This window comes from Heteronotia binoei, chromosome 3, assembly GCF_032191835.1.
Source record: "Heteronotia binoei isolate CCM8104 ecotype False Entrance Well chromosome 3, APGP_CSIRO_Hbin_v1, whole genome shotgun sequence".
Lineage (NCBI taxonomy): Eukaryota > Metazoa > Chordata > Lepidosauria > Squamata > Gekkonidae > Heteronotia > Heteronotia binoei.
The window spans coordinates 141,811,610-141,831,644 of record NC_083225.1 but is presented as its reverse complement, the minus strand read 5'-3'; the positions used below and the strand labels follow the sequence as shown (position 1 = coordinate 141,831,644).

General features: G+C 39.6%; 1 protein-coding gene across 3 annotated transcripts in view; it reads right to left on the bottom strand.

Moving 5' to 3' along the window:
* Positions 1 to 2,922: 2,922 nt before the first annotated feature.
* Positions 2,923 to 20,035, bottom strand: part of CD47 (CD47 molecule) — an 83,891-nt gene continuing 66,778 nt past the window's right edge. Inside the window, exons 8-11 of one of the 3 annotated variants that reach the window (XM_060234539.1) lie at positions 16,292 to 16,323; positions 10,708 to 10,732; positions 10,042 to 10,069; positions 2,923 to 3,697 (exon numbers count right to left, since the gene is read on the bottom strand). In XM_060234539.1, the coding sequence (XP_060090522.1) occupies positions 10,044 to 10,069; positions 10,708 to 10,732; positions 16,292 to 16,323 (83 nt within the window). In that variant the 3' untranslated portion in view covers positions 2,923 to 3,697; positions 10,042 to 10,043. The remainder of the gene's footprint in view (positions 3,698 to 10,041; positions 10,070 to 10,707; positions 10,733 to 16,291; positions 16,324 to 20,035) is intronic. The other 2 variants (XM_060234540.1, XM_060234542.1) reach the window with 2 other exon arrangements.

The window sequence follows — 20,035 nt, the reverse complement described above, 5'->3', positions numbered from 1 at the left end:
GTTACTGTGATGGAAAAGCAGTCTAGCAAACCTTGAAATTATTGTTAGTAGCTGTGCTGACTCAAGCAGAAAGACAAAACATTTAAAACAGTTTTATTTACAAAGCTATGTTCAATAAATAAAAACAATGTTTAGGTTAAGAGAGGAAGATTTTTCCAGATGTTCAAATAATGAGAAATTTGGCTTTCTATCTATACAAAAACTGAATTCCCGAGACCATTAGCACAACCAGTTTGGGTAAATAAATGGCAATTTTAGGAAAACTAGAATTACATTTTTAATGGCACCAACAGGAAATCTTTAGCAGAGCCCTTTTATATACTGTAACTATCTCCAAAGGGCATGTGCTAAATCCAAGACTTTTGGTAAATCCTGGTAATATTCTGCTTATATAAAAGAACTTTGCTTCACTATTAGGGATATACAACTGTTCTTCTGCAGCTTTCCTTAATACAAAGTCTTAAACAAAATTATACAACTCTGCAAGGCAAACAGAATCAATGGATTTCAATTTCATATGGTCATCTCATAAAAGCAGGTGAATCCTATCTACCCCATATTCCGGAAACTAGATTCATTGGTAAAGAACCAGATCTGCTACAATGCTATGGAACTTTCTGACTGGTTATCAACTCATATGATACCATGAATTCTGTTTGTATTCAGGGTGGTGATGAGCTTACCTTCATCAATCCACATACAAATGATAGAGATCAAAAATCTCAAATTTTTAAAGTACTGCAACCAATGTACATCTGTCACCTACCCCTGCTAGTAACCCTGCCTGAACTGAACCTGCCTTGGTAGGATGGGCATGATCGAAATCCCATAAAATAAATAAATAAATTATATGAATATTTTTGAACATTTCTATATACTTCAATTATTAAGAGGGTCAAAATTCTGAATCTCAGATTATTCAAAAATACTCATGAATTAAGTTTTCAATCCATCCACCTGTACCCTGTTTAGTTGTTTTTAGGGGACTGAACTGCAGCATACCCCTGGGCTCAGGAATTATTTGGAAAGCACCGCAGAAATATGAACCATTTACTATTCTACCCAGTTTAAAAATACTTCAGGAAAAAGTCAGTGACTGATATTCAGGCCTCTAGAAAATCTAATATCCTAAGAATGGGAACCAACCTGTACCAAAACATCTGTAAAGATAAAACTCATAAAATCGTTATTCATGCACTACTGCACCCAAAAGGTTGCATAACCATGTACTGGTTGAAGAGTTATCTTTTGCACTTGTAGCTCATGCCATTTAGATAAAGAAAGAAACTGAACACAAGCAAGCCTTCTGTTTTGTCATTTTTACTGGCACACACTTGGTGAAGAAAGGAAGAAAAATAGTTTGCTTACCTGTAACTGATGATCTTCGAGTGGTCATCTGTGCAGTCACACACATGGGTCTTGCCGCTGGCAACGGAGCCATACCTCGGAGTCTCCAATAGCTCGCTGGAAGAAACTGAGTTGGAATGGCACCTCCCGCTCGCTCCAGGCATGCGCTGTCGGTGCCTGCTCCCCAGGGCGAGCGGAAAGTGCACCAGGAAAATGCTCTAGGCGAGTTATTGGAGACTCCGAGGTATGAATCCATTGCCAGCGGCAAGACCCATGTGTGGGACTGCACAGAGACCACGAAGAAGATCAACTAGCTTGCTGGTAACAACTAGCTCACTGGTTTAAAATAATAAAAAGCCTTTATAGATGTGATGTAACTGACTACTAAAACACAATAACTTCTGTTAGGAAAAATCCAGACTGTCAGTCTGCGCTAGAATGCTATTAAAAAGCTGAGTGTCCTTGATGATTCTTACCAAGAATGGCATTCCATGAAACTGACCCATATCTACAAAAGCGAGATAACTACAGGATATGGTTTAAAACAACAGAATGGAAGAATTTAATTGTTACTGCAACAGTTACAGTGTTTGAGCTCTTATTTGGAAAGTGGTTGGAGGAGCAGATGACTTTTTTTTGCAGAATGTATAAGTGCAGAACAAACTAGGGGTGTGCAAAACCCCATGATATTTTTCAGGTTCAGGTATATTGAACTAAAAAAAAATCAGTATTTCCCAATATTCCCAAATCCCAATACCAGTATGATATTCAGATTTGGTCAATATTCATGATTGCTGAATTTTTTAGCTCCACTAAGGTATATTTTGGGGAGGGGGTTTCAACTCCAGTAACCCGAATGCACACCCCTTGAACAGACTCTACATAGAATATTTCAATATCTGTAAGAACTAGACAAGCACAGGAACAGAATTCCTATTACATAATTCCCATGTAACTAAGGGGAAAGGCAACATCACAGAGATTGTGGCTTCAATTTAAGAACTGTAGTCTAATCTGAAACACTGAGAGCTAATGGTCTGACAGAGAACAGCTCTTGTTTCAATGCATATATTTTTGGTAACTGCAAACTACAAGGGATGAAGGATGCTTTAATTAGCAGAAGTCTCACAGGATGTTTCTCTTCTTTATGAAAATTGCAGTTAACACCGACCTGGCCCTTAGTTTAGAGTTTATTTTAATTAAAGAATAGGAAAAAGAGAGGAAGTTACTTGGACTAAAATACTGCTCACCAAAGCGCACACAGAATTACACTATATACAGCAGGAATACTAGCAGCAAGTGGGTGAATAGGGACTTTTGTGATCATTTGAAAGAACTGGAAATCAAGATCTCTTAGAAAAGGCTAAGTACCATAGTCTTGTAAAAATGTTATAGTAGGAACAATATCAGTTCACCCTGTATTACATCCGTTCCTATTCACACCATACAAGTATGAACACAGTTTATATAAATAGTTCTCTTATTCTAGTGCTATTTCTGCATTTATCATAAAAATGTCAAAAGATAGGTTGGGTCTGGATTGGTTTTATAGGACAGTGAGTAAAATCAAAGAGATAACACTAGCAATTCATTTATCATGCAGTACAAAGATTTACATAAATGGTCCCATAGAAGTCTGGCCCATGAGATTAAGGTTCTTTCAGAAATACCAATACTAACTTAGCTTGACCTTTGCTAAGCATAAGGCTGATGCTGGCCAATTTTCAGAGTACCTGAAAACATTAGTTAGGCATTATAAGTGGAGCGGAAAATAAGCTGGCCCTGGATAGGTATTTTTGGGAAAAAACAGAGTGAATAGTTCCTAAGAAATCCCTCCCCATTACTCTGGCATTGCTGCTATGCAACTTTTACTGCAATTTGAGGCTGGAAGTGCCATGCTGTAAAAGGAACAGCTGTTGTACAGCAGCACAAAAATTGGTCCAGAGCAGAAGGCAGCAAACTCGCAACACTGTGATATCTGAAAGTGATCCTCTATGAAGAAGTTTTGGTCTTTATGCAAAGTGGCAGTCAACACCATTCTGAGAAGTGCAGCACTATTACAGTGGATTAAAAGAGTCTTTTGTATTCTTGCCCTTGTCCACCCCCCCAAAGGAAAACGGCTCACGTGCATACAACACTCACTTCTCTTTTGAACTCTACTACAGCTGCTGTGACTATAAAATTACATCATGTAAATCATTACAGCACTTTTCCACACATGCAAAACAACTAATTTCCTGATTTCTTTTTTTCTTTGAGTAGTGCATCATCAAGGCCACGGTGTATGAACAAAAGTCTCTCTCCACTTCTTTCCATGTCCATATCAGATTCAATTAACTCACATCACGTGCTAGAAAATTAAGACAGAATAGTTTGTTAGAATCACTCTTAAATCTGCATTGCTTTAAAAAAATTCTAAAATTAAAACTTCTAAAATTATTCTACTAAATTATTCTTGATTCCAAAACTGATAGAAAACACCACACAGCACAAGAACCACGTTAACCCCAAAACCTGTTTGCAGATTATGAATGTTATTTTATATGTATAATTAAAGCACTAATTTCAGACTCAACCGTGATTATCCCTCTGCCTCTTGTTAACACAAACAAAAATATATTTACATTTTTCAAATATGGTTAAGTACCATTTTTGTATTCTTTAAAAAAATGCTGTAAATTACTGCTAAGGAAGAAGAGTCCTGTTCCTTTTACTTGTTCCGCTTGATTACAGTTGCAACACCATTTACTGCACCAGCCAGCAAATCTTTTCATTTTGCATTGATATAATCCAAGTGACTAAATGATTCATGAGTTTAATGAGATGCGTGAGATGCATTAAATTGAAAACCAGAAAAAGAACATTAGTAGAATATCACAACTAAATTTCAGCTGCTGTTTTTAAATACCTGAAAATCTAGCCAGTCATTAAACTATATTTCACAGAATTGCATTCTACAAAACTAAGTCAACAAGGCAGGAAAAGCCAGTCTGACAATCCTAACAAATGCACCAGGTATGATTACTCTAAAACTTCCATTTTAATGGGATGTGTGACTTGTAGCATCACTCTGGAGTCCACAGATTATAATTATAAAATGGCACATCTCTCCAATGCCTGACAGGAAAACGAAAACCATTCCTATGTTTTGAAATATCTGCATAGTCTGATAAAGTTTTTTCTTGGATTGGGAATGCATTCACCACTCAGCTACGAAGAATACTGAAATCTTCAGCAAGGTACAAATCTAGCAGCCTAACTTGCATTACAAGATTGTTATGAAGATAAAAATGGATAACCTCAAGTATGGTGGACATTCTGAAGGAAGGGTGAGATACAAGCATGCCAAAGAACAATGCACTGTCCTACTGGCTTGGGCTGTTAACAGAAGCAGTGGAGCTAAGCAAGCGTGTAAGCAGCTGAAGACATATCAACTCTTCTTCAGGAAATTGTTAGGCATATTGGCCCTGAGTCTACCTAAAGCACTTTCACATGTGCACAAAGACTTTTCTATTTTCAACTTGCACATGAAACCCTCACGTGGAATCCTCCAGAGAATCCACTTAAACTGCAAGAAAAGCTTTTCAGGAAATAAAACAGGCTACCCTGGAGAAAGAAAAGGGCTTTCATTTTAGTGAAAGTCAGCATATGCTCTTGTGGTTCACATACAAAGTATTTATACTTTTACTGCACTGGTAGCAGGCTATAAATTTAGATTAACAAATTTCAATTACTTTCCAACAGAATCTAGTATAGGAAGCTGACTATAGAACAAGTTTAGGAACTATTCAGAATTACCTTATTGATGAATTCCTTGAATGACTAAGATCTAATTACTCTCACTAGTTAGATTTGAATGTAGAATTAATTAATCTAGACTTCTCAAAATGGACTAGTGTAACAAAAGTTAATGAAGTATTATGTAAATAACAAATCATTAAATGAAGTAAATTTGATTATTTCATTATTGCCCACTATTCTCTTAGTAGAATAACAAAACCAGCAAATTTTCTTTGTATTATATGATCTGCGATGTTTATTAATTTATTTATAAACTGCACTTTCTGTCATAAGGCACTCAAGATGATATGCAACTTTTGAAAAGATAAACAAAAGAGGGATTCTATTTCTATATTTATTTTATTTACTTTATTTATATCCTGTCCTTCTTTCCCAAGAGGGACCCACAGCAGCTCATGTTTCCCTTCTCCTCCATTTTATCTTCACAACAACTCTGTGAGGTATAAGCTGAAAGTGTTTGAGCGACCCAAGCTCACCCAGCAAGCTTCCATGGCAGCACTGGGATGCAAACCTGGGTTTCCCAGATCATAGTCCAAAACTTTAACCACTACACTGTGCTGGCTCTCAATTGATATATAGGTATATTAATGGCCTACTCAACAGATTCAAGGAGACAGTTCATTCTCAGTGGTTGAAAACCCATTCCCCTGTGTGTACCAAGAAACTTGAAGGAATTATGTTATCTATGGCATTATTTTATCTATGGCTTTGAAAAGGCAAAAGCAGCACACATTCCTTCTGTAAAACTGAGCTCTGGAGTGCAGCAATTCACAAAGAACTTGGTAGGTATGACTATGTGTTTATTTTTGGGCTACTGGGCATACTGTACTCCTGAGGATGAGGGACATTAGCCTCAGCAAATTAATCTGCAAATGTTTAGTAGCAGTAATACAATTCAATATAATAATAATAATAATAATAATAATAATAATAATAATAATAATAATAATAATAATAATAATAATAATAAGTAGTAGTAGTTTATTTTTGTATCCCGCCCTCCCCCGCCAAAGGCAGGCTCAGAGCGGCTCACAGAGCATGGTGTATACCATGTTTACAGTAGAATACAATCATATAAAAACAGTTAAAATATAATTGAATTACATTTATAAATTAAGTTAAAAGTTAGATAAAACAGTTGTGCCAGATAAGTTATTAATTAAGGTACTACAATTCAGAATACGTATAGGATGACTAGATGTCAATTAGCCGGGTTCCGTCTCAAAAGCGAGCTGAAAGAGGGCAGTTTTGCAAGCCCTGCGAAACTGATTCAGGTCTCGCAGGGCTCGCACCTCTTCTGGTAGTTGATTCCACCATCGGGGAGCCATTGCTGAGAAGGCTTGCTCCCTCGTTGTTTTCAATCTAGCCTCTCTTGGTCCAGGGATTTTTAAAAGATTTTGGGAACTAGATCTCAGTGCTCTCTGAGGAACATATGGGGAGAGGCGGTCCCTAAAGTAGGCAGGTCCTCGACCATATAGGGCTTTAAAGGTGATAACCAGCACCTTATAATGAACTCAATATACAATTGGCAGCCAGTGCAGCTCCCGCAGCCTAGGCCGTACATGTTCCCACCGAGGTAGTCCCACCAACAGCCTGGCTGCCGCGTTCTGCACTAACTGCAGTTTTCGTGTTCGGTATAAGGGCAGCCCCATGTAGAGGGCATTACAGTAGTCCAGCCTCGAGGTGACCATTGCATGGATCACAGTTGCCAGGTCTCTGCGTTCCAAGAAGGGGGCCAGCTGCCTCGCCCTCCTAAGGTGGAAAAAGGCGGATTTAGCAGTGGCAGCTATCTGGGCTTCCATTGACAAGGAAGACTCCAGTAGTACTCCCAAACTCTTGACCCTACGCACTGGTGACAGCGGCGCACCGTCAAAGGTTGGTAGGGAGATCTCCCCTCCTGGCCCGCCGTGACCCACGCAAAGGACCTCAGTCTTTGCTGGATTCAGCTTCAGTCCACTCAACCTGAGCCAGCCCGCCACGGCTTGCAGCGCCCGGTCCAGATTCATAGGGACATCGTCAGTCCGGCCGTCCATCAATAGATAGAGCTGGGTGTCATCAGCGTACTGGTGGCAACCCAGCCCATACTTCCGGGCAATCTGGGCAAGGGGGCGATATAGATGTTAAACAACATCAGAGAGAGAACTGCCCCCTGAGGCACCCCACAATTAAGTAGGTGTCTCTGGAACAGCTCCCCTCCAATTGCCACCCTTTGTCCCCGACCTTCAAGGAAGGAGGAGAGCCACTGTAAGGCAAGCCCCCTAATTCCTGCGTCGGCAAGGCGGCGGGTCAGCAGCCGATGATTGACCATATCGAACGCAGCCGATAGGTCTAGCAACAGCAACACCGCTGAGCCGCCTCAATCCAGATGTGGCCGGAGGTCATCCATGAGGGCGACCAAGACTGTCTCCGTACCGTGGCCCGGGTGGAAGCCAGACTGGCACGGATCTAAGGTGGAAGCATCATCCAGAAAATCCTGTAGCTGCAACGCCACTGCCCTCTCTATAATTTTGCCCAAAAAGGGCAAATTTGAGACCGGCCGGTAGTGAGCCAATTCGGCCGGGTCTGATGTAGCCTTTTTCAGGAGAGGGCGGACCACTGCCTCTTTCAGGGGCGTTGGAAAAGAGCCCTCTGAAAGGGATCTATTTATGATGTCCCACTTAGGACATCTTAGCTCCTCCTGGCAGGCCTTAATTAGCCAGGAGGGGCATGGGTCCAGATCGCAAGTTGTTGGGCGTGCAGTAACCAGGACTCTGTCGACCTCCTCCAAGCTGAGTGGGCTGAAGCAGTCCGGGGTCAAACCAGAAGACACGCATTGGGCCTCAAGTTCACTTACTGTATCTAAATTGGCAGGGCAGTCACGGCAGAGCGACTGGATCTTGTCTGCAAAAAAATTCGCAAAAGCCTCGCAGCCTATCTCCAATTCCTTAACATTTGGATTGCCCTGTGGCAATGTGGTAAAATTCCGAATTATCCTAAACAATTGTGCCAGGCGCGAATTTGCAAACGCAATCTTAGCCGCAAAGTATGTTTTCTTTGCGGTCTTGACTGCCATCTCATAGGACTTCATAAGCTTCCTATAAGATGTTCTAGTCGCTTTGTCACGGGTACGCCGCCATTGCCTCTCTAGGCATCTGAGACCTTGTTTCAGCTGGCGTAACTCCGGGGTATACCATGGGCCAGCCTAGTCCGAGGTCGTAGAGGGCGTCGAGGTGCGATTTCTTCAATGGCCCTAGAGAGCTGGCTGTTCCAGGTCTCAACCAGGCCATTGAGAGAGTCGCCAGAGGGCCAGGGGCCCCACAGAGCCATTTGGAACCGTTCCGGGTTTATCTGGCTCCGCGGGAGAGCCATAATATGCTCGTCGCCTAAACAGGTTTGGGGTGGCATATCTACACGAGCCCTGAGGGCGAGGTGGTCCGACCATGGCATCGCTTTGGCGGTTATATCATCCACCGTAACCCCGGCTGCAAAGATCAGGTCTAACATGTGCCCGGCCTGGTGAGTGGGGGTTGTAACAAATTGAGAGAGTCCTAGCGTCACCATGGAGGACACTAGGTCCATCGCCTGACTAGAGGCCGGGTCATTAGCATGGACGTTGAAGTTGCCCAGGATTATCAACCTTGGATGCTCCAGCACCCAGCCTGTCGCCACCTCAAGCAGGGACAGTAAGGCGCTAGCTGGTGCGTTAGGCGTACGGTACACCAGCCAGATCGCCAACCCCTCTCCAGCCTCTCACGCCAGACCGGCACATTCAATACCCTTGATCCTTGGGGCTGGGAGCGCCCTGAAGGAGTAAGCCTCCCATATAAATAATGCCATTCCTCCCCCCCACCCGTTAGTCCGCGATTGGTGGAAGACTGAATAGCCCGGGGGAGCTATTTGCGAGAGGGCTACTGTGTCTCCCTCTCGAATCCAGGTTTCAGTCACGCAAGCCAGGTCCATGTTCTGTTTGAGTAGGAACTCTCGAAGGACTGAGGTCTTATTATTAATGGACCTGGCATTGCATAACACCAATGACGGAGGCGAGTTCTTCAGCCTGACCCTACTACCTGTCACTCTTGGGATGGGACACAGATTGGAGGGAGATCGAGCACTATCTTGTCTCAGTCTTCCTCCCTTATAACGTCTGTTCCCACCGCCATACCCCCCCCTCCCCAGGAGCACTGGAATCCCTGGGCCAGCCATTCTCTGTTGGTAGCAGCCGCCAGCCATTCTCCATTGGTGCTATCAAGCACTACTATCAGAGATACTCCCCAAACCGCTCCGCCCTACTAGGTCCCAATATTCAAATTAACCCAATACAACCCCAACCCTTGGTTTCCCTTGTATATTAATTGGTAAAAATTTAATTATATTTAAGTCAAATAGCAAATTAATTATAATCCCACCCTGTTAACTGTCCTTAAATTAATCAGCTAAAAATATTTTAAACAATCCAAATCCAATATATACAATAAGCTAATCAAAATGAGTTAATTAGTAAAAAAAATTTTAAGCTAGTAGTTCACGAGTAAGTAGAGGTAGTATATTGTTCTTCTGATAAGGCAGGTAGAAGCACCAGTAGAATAGGGTAACGGGAGTAGAATAGGGTACCGGGAGTGGATGTTGCCGGCAGGATACTGAAGTAAAGTGCGGAGTGCCAAGTCAAACTCAAGCGCCGGCGTCGAGGGCGTCAAGTATGAAAACTGTGGTACATTGCCATTCCAAGCAAAAGAACTGTTGCAATTTATATCAGGGCCAAATTTTATGATGAAATAAACAAGATTTTGTCTCAATGGTATGGGAACTGTGCAATTACCATACCATTATCATGTACTCACAGTTTATTTTAAAAATTAACAAAAAAGTAGTCTAAAGCACCTATTAAAAATTTGATCAATAAATACAAGCACTCACCATCATTCTAACATCACTCCTTTTGCATCTTTGAAAAATCAAGCAAAGGTTAGTAGTTAGATAAACACACAGTTAAGAACAGTTAGGCTCCCATAGAGTTAGAACAGATTAGTTTTATGACTACTTTCCAGCATGCCAGAATTTTATTTAGTAATGCGGAAGTAATTAGAGTGTTATTACTGATGTGTCTCCCCAATTCAAGTATGACCAGCAATTATTCTGATTTTATATCACCTTAAGTGGATTTTTTTTCTCAAGACCAGCTGGATCAAATGAGGAACTAAGACATCCAAAAATATTTTTTAAAAAGTGTAGCCTACCAACAACCATACTTCCCATGCACACAAGTTTCAACATTTGTACCCCATGCAGAACACAGTTTCAATATCTATTCTCTACAAGAAACATCCATTTGGCCAAGATATTTATTAACAAGCACTATGCTGCTGATAACCTAAAACCACCACTAGGGCTCTCCAAACACCTAAAGCTACCAGTAAGAGAGCAATAAACATCCAGTGACTCAACCCCATAGACAAGTTCAATTTTATTATTATTTTTTAAAAGATATTTATGTATAAGCAAGATCAACAGTGAGTCACTGGCCTGGTTTAGAAATAAAAGTCAAGACCCTGAAAGACAGTAAAATTTCCAGTAATTACCTACCATTTAGTGGTTCTTCTACAGCTTTCTGTAAAATATTTAAAATATGTGTGTGTACATATATATGTATATATATAAAAAGCCTTTTGTCTAGTTTCGATCTTCAAACTTAAATAACTCTAATTGACATATACAGTAAATAGTGATTCTATGGAACAAATATAAGAAGTAACAGATTGTTAATAACATTAGTGTGACAGATAGATTAGTGACAGGATTTGTTATTTTATGTTCAAGGCCACTAATGACGACGTTCTTGCCTCCTCAGAAAGCACTTCAATGACAACAGCACTGCTTAGAAATCTGACTGCATACCCAAAGTAAAAACTACCAAGAAAAAAGAGAGAGATTTTGTAGCTTCATATCTACAGTGAATGACTGGACATAAATGTGGCCTATCTGGTAACAACTACCTGAAAACAAAAACATAGAAGCTAATAGAACCTTCCTTGGGTTCCATTCTTTTTTAAAAAATATATAGAAATATTTAATGCTCATACCAGAAGTTTAGAAGCATGACCTTTTAAAACCCAACCTAAGTTCCATTCTATTTTGCAGCTTGTCATTATAATCTTAGAACCAAGGAAAAACACCTAATTATTCTGCTATCAAAAAGCTTTTAACTAATGCAGTCATGGAGCTGATCATTCAAACTGATTTTTAAAAAGTCTATTTAGATTTCAAACCTTTGGTCCCAACTGCTACTCCAATCCTAATTTCATTATGTGTATTATGTGCCACAGATAAGTTACACCACCAAGGAACATCATGAACCCAGTACACGCTAACAGAAAAAGATTCCACATGTGACATATGCACATCTGTACATCTTGTAATCTAACATTATAAATAGTTTCATACAATTATATTAACAAGGGAAACTTATATAGCAGTAAAGCTTGAATCAATATTTTTTGTGGGAGTGGTGGTACAGTTTACCACTGACTAAAAGATCATAATATATACCATGAAAATGTATTTTATTGACACAATTTTTCATCTTTCAAAATCGCTTTTCTATCCCTTTTGTATTCATCCAGAGGTTTGGTAAAAACCTGTTTGCTACTGCAAGTGACTTCTTACTTCTGAGATACTTGAACCTGATGGCCCTCTTCCTGAGTGGCCTGAGGTCACCCCTTCTCAAGTTGACAGCTTGATCCACCACCTCAACTCAGGGAATGGTCCTGGAATAGACCTTATCCCAAACAAATTATTCAAATTAAATCCATCTTGGTGGGCAGATATTCTAGTTCCACTGTTTTCGCAAATAAACATGTCTGGGGTTATCCCAAAATTTTGGAGGCACACAATAATAGTTTTTATCTTCAAGAAGAGTCAACACTCAGACCCATCCTGCAATCATCCAATCAGTTTATTATCTTGCTAGGGCAAATTATATTCTTTGTATTTGCTAGATGCCTTAACTGATTGGCTTGAACAGGGTGATATGCTGAGTCACAGGCAAATAGGGATCAGGAGGGGTAATTCAACCTTGGACCATTATCTAGTTTTGTAACATCTGATAGAAAAATACACCAGTTTCCCAAATGGCACATTCTACATAGGATTTATTGATTTTAAAGGGGCTTTAGATATTCTGGGGAAAGCTGCAACATACCACAATTGATAAAAAACTGCTATGGCTCATGTAGTAACTTCATATGGACCTTACTGCTCAGATCCACTATGGCTATGGTGGTGACTTGATTGAGCCATTGAAGCTCAATAAAGGGGGTTGGGCATGGCTGACTAAAGTAGTTGTTTTCTCAAAATAAAAAATGGAATACTTCATTGTTCAGTGAGACTCTGAATTGGGAAGAAATTCAGCAAGTGCAGGAGTTTTCATATTTGGATATCCATGGTTGCCACTAAAATTTTATTTTTCCTTTCCCTAACCAACATTTGTCAATTTCCCTGTCCACCATTCAAACATAACCACAAGTTAAAAAATGAATAGGTCATGTTGCATTAATACAAGGCATAATGAAATGTTCCACTCTACAATTACACGAGTCTCAACTGCTAAAATATGTGTCAATGTAAGAGATTTAATATCAGTTTCTTTCAACATTAACTGCAGCAACATCTGTTTTGCAACTGCACCAAAAATTACACCAAGATACAAACTTCAATTCAAGTAAACTCTGAATGCTAACAAGTAGGAACTTTCCCAAAGCTGGGAAAGTTTCACTTTCTGGTTCCACAAAGTGTAATGTCCAGATCAGCAGCAAGAAAGGAGGTGGAGTTTCTGCAATCTAGAGAAGCAGACAATCCTCATTTGCAACACTTATGCATGGGAGAAGTCAGGAAAGAGGGTGAGAGAGCTGGTACTACATAAACTCCAGCAGGAAAAAGCAATCACATTTGCAAAATTTACTTTGCATGGTGCAGAGTCGAAAGTGCTAGTTCTTTGTGAAATCTGACAGCAGCAAAACTCATTTGCAACTCTGTGCTGGGCTTTAGCAGGAGACAAAATGTTTATTCCATACACAAGTTTAGAGTAAGCCCAAGGCCTAAATGAGTGTTGTTTCATAGATGTTTGGGAAATCTACTGGAACAGGCTTTGAGCTTCCAGAAAACAGTAGAAGATAAAAGCAATCTTTTTTCGTCAAAACTAATTATCTATGAGCAATACATTGGAATCTGCAAACGACCTGTCAAAATGGGAAAATTATAAGTTAAGTTTCTGAACAGAGAACAACTTGGCAAAATGCCCTTTCTTTGTTTAAAGTTAATCACCAAGAGGTCAATTAAAGTTTAAAGCTCCAAAATGTTGTTTAAAGCTCATAATATCTTAATATCGGCTAAGAAACTTGTTGTTTATAGTTAAGATTCTGAGAAAGTTCATAAAATAATAGTTTTACACATCATGGGATTAAAAGATTTTGATATTTAGTTAAAGAAATCCATAAATAAACAGCTTGATCATTTATACTCTATGATCATAGCAATCAGCATTATTTTTAACAAGCAAAGGTGAACTTTGTTACTGGAAAGTATTTTCAGCCAATTAAGACTAGACCAGAATTTTTGCCAAGATACTTCTAATAGAGCAGATGTTTTTTAGATTTATTACTCCTGTCTAGAATCTTTGACCTAGATTAACATTAAATCAAATTTTGAAGGCTAATTAAGACAGTAATTAAAATAACAAGGAAAATCAAGAATACTTTCCATACAAAGAAGGCCCTCATGTGGTTAAGAAGAAAAGTGTTTTATTCACAGTTTTCATAAAGATATAAACTTTAAAATATTTCAAAAATCAAATAAAGGCTTCCTGATCAATTAAAGAATAAACAAGACCATGCATTCAAGAGAGAAAAATAAAGTTCTTCAGAGTATGCCATTTTAGAGCTGAAAAGTCCATATAAAAGTTCAATTTTTCTAAGAAATGGCTATGGTATTATTATTAATTCTTTTCATATATTTTGTAAGAATGCTTAATAAACAAGTATTTTATATGTCTTTATGTATGTAAAAGCAAGATTATGCAATATAAAGTTAAGTTTTGCTATAGAAAGTTAAGTTTTGCATATGAATTCAAGGTTATAAGTTCAAGAGAGATGGGAAGTCTGGAAATAAGTCAACTGGAAGGCAACAGGAGGGTCAGTGTCTAGGAAGATGTTACATTTCATTTTTAATAAGCAAGTCTTGACAACACACCTGTGAATAAGAAGGTCAGTAAAGTTGAAAATAAGCCAGGAACATCTTGTTTGTCAAATGTAAGATTAATGAATGTTCGAGACAAAGAACTTTCAAAAGCGCATGCCTGGTGAAGTAAGACTAATGATGTAAAAGGGGAGGAGCGCTGAAAAGTATAAAAGTTTGAATACAACTGGAGCTCAGTGAACAACTGAGCTGAACATTTAGCTGTATGTTATTCCTTATTCGAATAGAACTTTTGTTACCTCTTTTTTGCTGTCTGGGTTTTGTCTCACTGTGTGACTGTAATTGGCTAGCCACACAAGTCAAAGAACCGTGGTGCCTGACAGCGTTGCTATCACAAGCATGACCAAAAAACATACTTATTTTATATGTAAGTTAAATGCAGTACTAGCAGGTAGGGATGAAAACAGTTAAATGTTTAAAGTTTGTATATTGCTAAACATTTAAACTAGCCTTGCTTTGCAAATGCTACAGGTAGACCTTGGAAATCATGCAGGGACAGAGCTCAACAAACACATTAGGCTAGTTGCTGGGGGTGGAGCTGGGAAAGGGCATCATTAAATTTTATTTGTATTCTGCTACTTCTCTATTCCAGTTGCCACAAGAACAGATCATGTTCTTACAGCAGCAGGTCAAAAATCCACTGCTTGAATATATTTTAATCACAATTTCCCTGACTTTCCCTGACTTCAGACCAATTTCCCTGACCAATCTCCATTTCCCTGACTTTCCAGAAAGTGGCAATTCTGGTATCCTTTTCACATGTAACCAAATTCTGTCCATCATCAGTCACTGAAAAGGAAAAAAGCAAACACTTGTGCAGAAAGCATATTAAACTTTTTTTCAAAATGGAGGAGGGAACTATGTTCCAGGTGCTGCTTAAGTCTTTAACCTAAAAGTCATTCCTATTACCCTTCATGGAGTAGCCATAAGGACTGTCTCAGTAAATGAAAACACTGACCATCTTCCTTTATATTTCTGTGAAAATTATTAAACATTCCTCACTGTGTGGCTGGTGTGGCTTTCTGTTCAGAACTGGGCCAACCTTCCTTCAAGGCAAGGGCTTGGTTACAAACATTTAGACTGTTCATCAAGTAGCCCTTGAGCAGCAAGGGCTACCTGCCAATCCTGAAAGAAGACTCTTAAAGGCCAGGTGTATTTTATCATGTTTGTAAGTTCATTCAGACATATATTCCTATGACATAAGTTACCTTTTTACTTTCTGAAAGAGATCCAAAAAGAACTCTAGCAGTTGTAAAAATGTTTTACACCTTTTGTCTATTGGGTGATAAGTGATTAGTAAATATCCACTGCAACATGTGAAAGGAAAGGAAATAACTTTTCTATGTATAAGTGAAGAATTCTTGTATGTAGCCCAAAAAGATTATTCTGAGTTTTAAAAATGGAGTATCCATTCTTCCCTGCCATATTAACAGTTGTGAGAGGTATGCAGAAATAAATCTGTAGGACTCACAACCAGAAGGACAAAATCGGCTATTCGTTCTTTAAAATAATATATTATAGAACATTCATCATGAATTTGGAAGTCCTAGTTTAGTATGTTATGCATTTTGGTAAATGAATAGTTGCCCACACACTGCAAGTAAGGGGCATCATATCTGGGACAGGCATAATACACCAGCACTAACTATGGCTGAAGCTAGAGTTGCCCTTGAAACCAGTTTGAAACCAAGGTATGAAGAGAATTTGCAAACCGTAATTAGAAAGAAATCTGATTAATAATGGAGACTAATATATATAATATATAATGAGGCAAGTCCTGTTCAAGTCTTATTGCCATGTGTTATCCATAATTTTACTTGCTACCAACCTGGTTGCAACCAATCGTGAAAGGCTCAATATCTCATTAACAATCCCCTGAGCCATCTACTCACACAAAATGCATAAATTGTAAGCTTACCCTTGGAGGTTGACGATCTTTAAAGTTGGAACCTAGGATTACAAGAAAAGTAAACAGATTTTCTTATTATATGCCAAAAGGAAATAAATAAGAAGTGCATAGTTTTAATTATTGCTGTTTAGCACTGATTAATAAAATAAGTTAACATTTTTAATAAAATTAAGTTTAAAATAATGATGTATGAATATTTTTCTTCACAGAGGCATTCAACTGAGAATATGGAATAGCCTCCCAAATTTCCAGTTACATGGATCTCAGGAATCATACTCTGGGACCAACTCCTGCCTGAGAAGTACTGCTGCCAGTCCTCTAAATAGGCGTTTCCCAATGGCAGAGTCATGACCCGGCACCGGGGCACCTGGGACTTGATCTCTGGGCCTTGAGCCCAGGTCAATTTCAGGCTGTGTAAAGCCCTCCGTCCCCCTCCAACCACCTCATCAGCAGGGAAAACCAGCGTGCTCCAAGCACTGATTCGCTGCTCAGGCAGATTGAACGGACGGCGTCTGAAAAGGGCACTGCGACTGTTCCCACCCCCACACTTCCATCAGCCGCCGGTCTGCCTGACAAAGTGGTCGGCGGGGAAGGGGGGCGGAGAGCTTTACAGAGCCCGAAATTGACCTGGGCTGGGGAAGGGAGGGAGGAGGAGGCACGGGGGCCGGCGCGATGCCGTGTGGGGGGGGGCAAACTTGGCCTGACTTCCCCCTGACCAGTCAGCTGTTTAAAAGGTAAGTTGCTCCCATTCCATTTTTTTCTATTTTTCTTTTCTTTTTTTCCTTTTATTTGTCCCTCCTTTCTTTCACTCCTTTCCTCCCTTTTCCTTCCTTCCTATTTCCTTCCTCTTTTTTTTCTCTGTCCATTTGTTTCCAACTCTCTTCCTTTCCTTCCTTCCCTCTTTTTCATTCATTCTTTCTATCAGTCTTTTTTCCCTATTTGCTTTATTTCCCACTCCCTTCCTTTTTCTCTTTCTCTGTCAGTCTTTCCCCCCCCCCCCCCCCCCCGTCTCCTTCCTTCCTTCTTTGTCATGCTAATCTGAGTAGAGCGAGATGGGAGGGTGGGGGAAGAAGCTTGAAATGCCCTGCTATTTCATGTTTCCCCAGCACTGCCATTTAATTTAATTTAATTTAATTTCTTTATTTCTTTCCCCAGCACTGGCATCTTTCTTTCTTCCTTCCTTTTGGGACTGGGAGAGAAGCTTGAAACACCCTGCCATTTCATGTTTTCCCAGACTGAGAGCATTTTATATTTTTAGTTTTCTGCTGTGATTCTTGTGCTTTTTCTTGATGTTTTATTTTTAAAACTGCATTGCAAAATCCCAGTATTCTTTTACTTTCCTGAACAAAATATTGTAAGTTTTAGGCTTGTTTGTACATCATTTCCTGTCTCCCAGCTCCACCCCCAAAGTCTCCTGGCTCCAACCCCAAATTTTAGTGGGTCACGAAGGAGAAGTGTAAAAATAACCGGGCCCCGAGGGGGAAAAGTTTGGGAAACCCTGCTCTAAATAAACCAGACTGCACAATACTGGGCTAGATTAATCAAATTGGTATGGCTGAGAATAAACCACCAAATCTTTTATGACTCTCATATTATACTGGAAAATCCAAGGATTTTTTTTTAAATCTGCAAGCTTTTGAATGTCTAAGTATTGTCTGTTGTGTCTATCAAAAGGTAGAAGGGTCAAAAAGAACTGCATCATATGTTTAATTACTTCCGTTCCAAGTAATTTGGTTGAGAATTGAACTGTAAAGGTTGGATTCAGACTAGATTTTCTGCTAATGAAAGGCACTTCTGCCAGTGGAACAGACATTCCTACCTTCTTCCCGGCCCCCTGCTACAGGCCACTGATCTCCCTGTGAAACAGGGGCCTCTCAGGAACAGCATCAGAGGCAAACTGGGGCTCAGAGCAGGATGGGGAAATTATCTCAACACTTCTGTTAGTGGAAAATTTAGCCTGAATCCAACCCTATATACGATTGTATTCCACTGAAACTCAGTGAGCTAAAGGACAATTAATGATGCCCTGAATCACAGTCATGGTCATCAACTAATCCAGGAAAATCAATACAACTGATCTCTCATTGTAATTCAAATTATGTTTACTAATTCACATACCAAAAGATAATCAGGCATCTAAACACTTGGTTCAGTTGTGTATGTATGTTATATATTATGAAGCTGTTTCCAACTTCTAGCAACCCTATGAATTAATGACCTCCACAATGTCCTATTATTAACAGCCTTGCTGAGGTCTTGAAAATTAAAGGTCATTGCTTCCTTTATTGAGGCAATCCATATCCTGTTGGGTTCCTCTCTTTTTCTGCTGCCTTCAACTTTTCCTAGCATTATTATCTTTTCTAGTAGGTCTTCTCATGATGTGAAAAATACATTTGCCTCAGTTTAGTCATTTTAGAACCATTTCAGGCTTGATTTGATCTAAACCCCACTTAATACAGCTAATTTCACCACAAATCCCTATTTCTCCATTTACACAATTATTGTAGCAACTTCTCTCATTGTCCAATATTTGCATGATATTTATGGTGCTTTACAGTGTATTTTACAAATGTATTTTATGGTTGTGAAGAACCGGTCAGGGTCAGCTTGGGAGGTGACCACTAACAAATTTTTCTGTCCCCTTCCCCAAGTACCTCAGGCACACACACTAAAGTCCTGTCAGAAAATATAAAAAGTGGGCACCAGATGTTTTCAAAACCACAAAAGAATATTTACTGGCTCACAAAAGGCAATTATTAATTAGTTGTATTAAAAACAAATCAGTTGGCAGGCAGATGGTTGGCAAAATAATCACTATATACTAGAGGTTTGTCAGGCTGATACACTAATATAATTATAAACAGGCAGGCTTTAAAACGATACAAAAACTTTGAACAGGCAGGCAGTGCCTTCTTGGCACTAGGAATACTTTGCAGAGTTGATGGTTTAGCCCTATTATCAGGCTTTACAAATCATAAAAATAATAAACTAACATTCACTCTTTTCCACACATACAGAGGACTCTTGACTTGTGCCAGATAACTTTCCCCTCACAGACATACACACTAGCATACAGGATTCACACCTTTGAGAACTAATTTCCAGCCCCTCACTCCTTTGTGATCCACCCAGCTAGATTCCTAGTCTGAATCTTGGGATTCCCTTCTAGCCACCCGAATCCAGTCCTCCTTTCAGAGAGTTTGCGTGTTCTCAGTTTAAACTAAGAGTCTGCCCTGTTGTGCTGACAGAACCCCACAGAGAGTTTTGCCTCACAGAAGGTGCCTGGCCGTGACTCCCTTCTGATCAGAAACTCTCTCACTGACAGAAGGTTTTATTTACTTCTGTCTCCCAAGGAACTCAGCCCCACTGGCTGTTCTCAGCTCCATGTCCAGTTGCTTCCCACAGCAACACTTCAGCTTCAGTACCTAGTCTCTATTCCACTGTTCAGTACACAAGCTGCAACTCCAAAACTAAAAACTCTGAGGCCTTTTCTCTTCTGCAAGCCTCTTCAATTTGCTACATTTTAGTTACCCTGGCTGCTTCCCAGCCAATCGTTGCAAGGCTGTTCCCATCTTCCAGGCTAAGTGCCTGAGTCCATTACAATGGTGTTTTTACAAATCCTAATGTCCTGCCATACTGAACAGTCCATAATCTATATTTTTATTTATTTGTAGCACTTGCACCCTTTGTAGTCAATAGGATCAAGAAAGGCAACTCATAAGTAAAGCATTTAAAATGAAATACCTTTTGCTA